This window comes from Pteropus vampyrus, unplaced genomic scaffold, assembly GCF_000151845.1.
Source record: "Pteropus vampyrus isolate Shadow unplaced genomic scaffold, Pvam_2.0 Scaffold412, whole genome shotgun sequence".
In the NCBI taxonomy this organism is placed as follows: domain Eukaryota; kingdom Metazoa; phylum Chordata; class Mammalia; order Chiroptera; family Pteropodidae; genus Pteropus; species Pteropus vampyrus.
The window spans coordinates 108,100-110,840 of record NW_011889193.1 but is presented as its reverse complement, the minus strand read 5'-3'; the positions used below and the strand labels follow the sequence as shown (position 1 = coordinate 110,840).

Sequence of the window (2,741 nt, the reverse complement as noted above, 5' to 3'; positions counted from 1 at the left end):
CCCTGGAAGAGGTGACGGTTCACTGCAGCCCCAGCGAGAGAGCGTGCACGGCAGGGACTGGAGCAGCGGCCACTGCCGGGTCCCTGGGGCCTCGGCCGCGGCTCGCCCCGGGCTCTGCCCCGCCTCCCGCACACACTGTCGGCCGCGCTGTGGTCACTGCAGAGCCGGTGGCCTCGTGGCTGCGACCAGATGCCTGCAGAGGGAGCAGGTGCCACTGTCTTGCTGGTCGCTCGCCTGGAGCCACCGCTCCCGCTGCCTCGCCTCGCGGGGGCTTTGCGCCCGGCAGTGCCCCCGGCAGGGCAGGCCTGGGGGCGCAGGCAGTGTCGGGGTGCTCACGGCCGATGACTCTGTGAGGGCACTCTCTGTCTGGGCCCTGCAGGCTCACCCCAGCTGCCTGCTCAGACCCAGGGGCCGAGTCCAGGCCCATTGCCCCGTGTCTGCTTGAGCCAACCACCCGGATGCACCGCCTGCTGTGGGCGGTGACGGCAGGGGGTGTTCACAGGGCGTTCGCTGGTGGGGGCCGCTGGAGGAAGCTCCTGATTTACGTGTCCTGCCGTCGTCTCTCCCTGGGCCCGGAAGGCTTAGCCGCAGCCCTGGTCTCAGGCCCACCAGCGGTGCTACGGGGTCTTGCGTGGGTCCTGAGCAGCTGTCTGTGTGGCGGGAGGTGGCAGGGGCTGTGCTGGGGACACAAGGCCTGCGGGGCAGCACTGACCCCGGCTGGGAATGTCATTCCTGAGCCTTGGACTGGTCACTACCGCCACCCGGTGGTCGGTATGGGCATAGCCAGGCCCCAGCAGAGTGCCGCTCACTTAGAGACCCTCCCCTCCAGTGGAGGTGACTTCCCAGCCCCCCGAAAGGCAGCACCCTGAAGAGCTTCACCATCGACCTTCTCACCGCGGGCTGGTGACTCAGGTGGGACACTTGATCCAGACTCGGCACCCGTCCCCTGAGACATATCTGGGGAGACAGCCGAAGCAGGCAGACTTTTCAAAATCTCCCAGCGGCCGGGGTGGCCGCCTCTTCCACGATGTCAGCGTCCTCACTGGGCTGAAACTGAACAGGGCACCTAGTTAGTGGCTTCCTGACGGGTGAAGGGACCTCTCCCACCCGAGCTCACCCGACCCCAGCTCTCCTCAGACGCTGCCAGGGAAGAAGGGGCCTCACCTGTGTGGCCCCTGAATAGATGCGTGCACTTCGAGAGAAGGCTCATGAGCTAGAAGAACGGCCCTGTCTTAGTGAGGGTGTCCCAGCATCCTCTAAGTCAGCGGTCCCCAACCTTTGTGGCATCAGGGACCAGTGCTCCTGTGAGCATCTAAGGCCTGAGGATCTGAGGTGGGGCTGAGGCGGCGATGCCGGTGCTGGGGGGCGGCTGCAGATGCAGATGAGGCTTCGCTCGCTCGCCCACCGCTCACCTCCTGCTGTGAGGCCCGGTTCCTAACAGGCCGCAGATGGGTGCCGGTCTGTGCCCCGGGGGTTGTGGACCCAGCTCCACGTGACTCTGTGAGCCATCACTGCCTCCCAGGCGAGGGGTGCTGATGGGGCCCCTCTCCGCAGGACGGAAGGCGGTGTGTGCAAGGGGGCCACCGTCGGCCTGCTGCTGGACCTCAACGAGCACACACTGACTTTCTTCATCAACGGGCAACAGCAGGGCCCCACGGCCTTCAGCCACGTGGACGGGGTCTTCATGCCGGCCCTCAGCCTCAACCGCAACGTGCAGGTACCGTCCCCCTCCAGCTGGAGCCACCTGCCCCGCCCCGTGACGCCCTCGGGGGCCTCCGGAGGGTCCCCGGGCAAAGTGGGCGGTAGTGAGCTGACCACGGAACCCGCCCAGGTAGAGAGTGTCGCCACCTAGGGCATTCCCCGGAGACTGTCTTCTGGCTTGATAAAGTCCTCCCTGTCCACTTGAAGGAAGCGGAGCTCGAAGGTGGCCGCTTGTGGACGAGCAGTGGAGGGCGGGATGGGGAGGGGGAACGATCGGCGGCCCCCCTTCTGGGAAAGCCTCGGGTGGGGCTCAGCATTCAGGAGGACCGTCCTGCCTGCCCGGCTTGGCCCGAGGGCTGGGTGCATGCTGGGGCCTTCGGGTGGGGTGCTGAGCGTCATGGAGCCATCTGTGGCTTTCTCAGAGCGGGGAGTAGAGAGCCGCTGGGGAGACAGCAGCCCTGGGGTGCCGTGGGGCCCCTCCTGTTCCCAGCGCCCCTTGCTCTCTGGCCCCACGTGAAGCGGGCAGGAAATGTGTCCTTTTGTAGCCCAGGGTGGCCCGGTCCTAGGGCACAGCAGGCGGCTCAGGCGTTCCCAAACTCAGAGAGTAAACGGGAGCGGAGCCGGTGAGGGAGATGCGGGAACATGGGGGCCCCTCCCCCGGGGCAGGGCCCTGAATACCGATGGGCCACGTCCATCAGTCGCTGGCTGGTCTGCATCTCCACTCGCCGGCAAGGGGGCTCCGAGGCAGCCTCACGCAGGCTGCCATGCCTCAGGGCCGTGGGACATAGCGAGGCTCACACGCGGCCCAAGGACCCGCACGCCTGCTGCAGGGGGATCAGCCTGGCTGGCTCCTGGCCGCGGGTAGGGGGACCCAGGCAGTGGGAGGGGAGCAGAGCAGCCCCTGGGGGCAACCTGAGGGGCATCGTAAACAGCAGACCCCACAATCCTGAGAGGCGGCTGCCTGTGGCCACCCCGAGCGAGCAGTGTCCCGCGTGGCCGCCGTGCGGTCAGGGCTCTGGGCTCAGGTGGCCTCACCACTC

At 67.4% G+C, this 2,741-nt stretch overlaps 1 protein-coding gene across 1 annotated transcript in view; it reads left to right on the top strand.

Moving 5' to 3' along the window:
• TRIM67 (tripartite motif containing 67) overlaps positions 1 to 2,741 on the top strand; it is a 92,531-nt gene that overhangs the window by 89,103 nt on the left and 687 nt on the right. Inside the window, exon 7 of the mRNA XM_011380893.1 lies at positions 1,555 to 1,717. Within this exon, the coding sequence (XP_011379195.1) occupies positions 1,555 to 1,717 (163 nt within the window). The remainder of the gene's footprint in view (positions 1 to 1,554; positions 1,718 to 2,741) is intronic.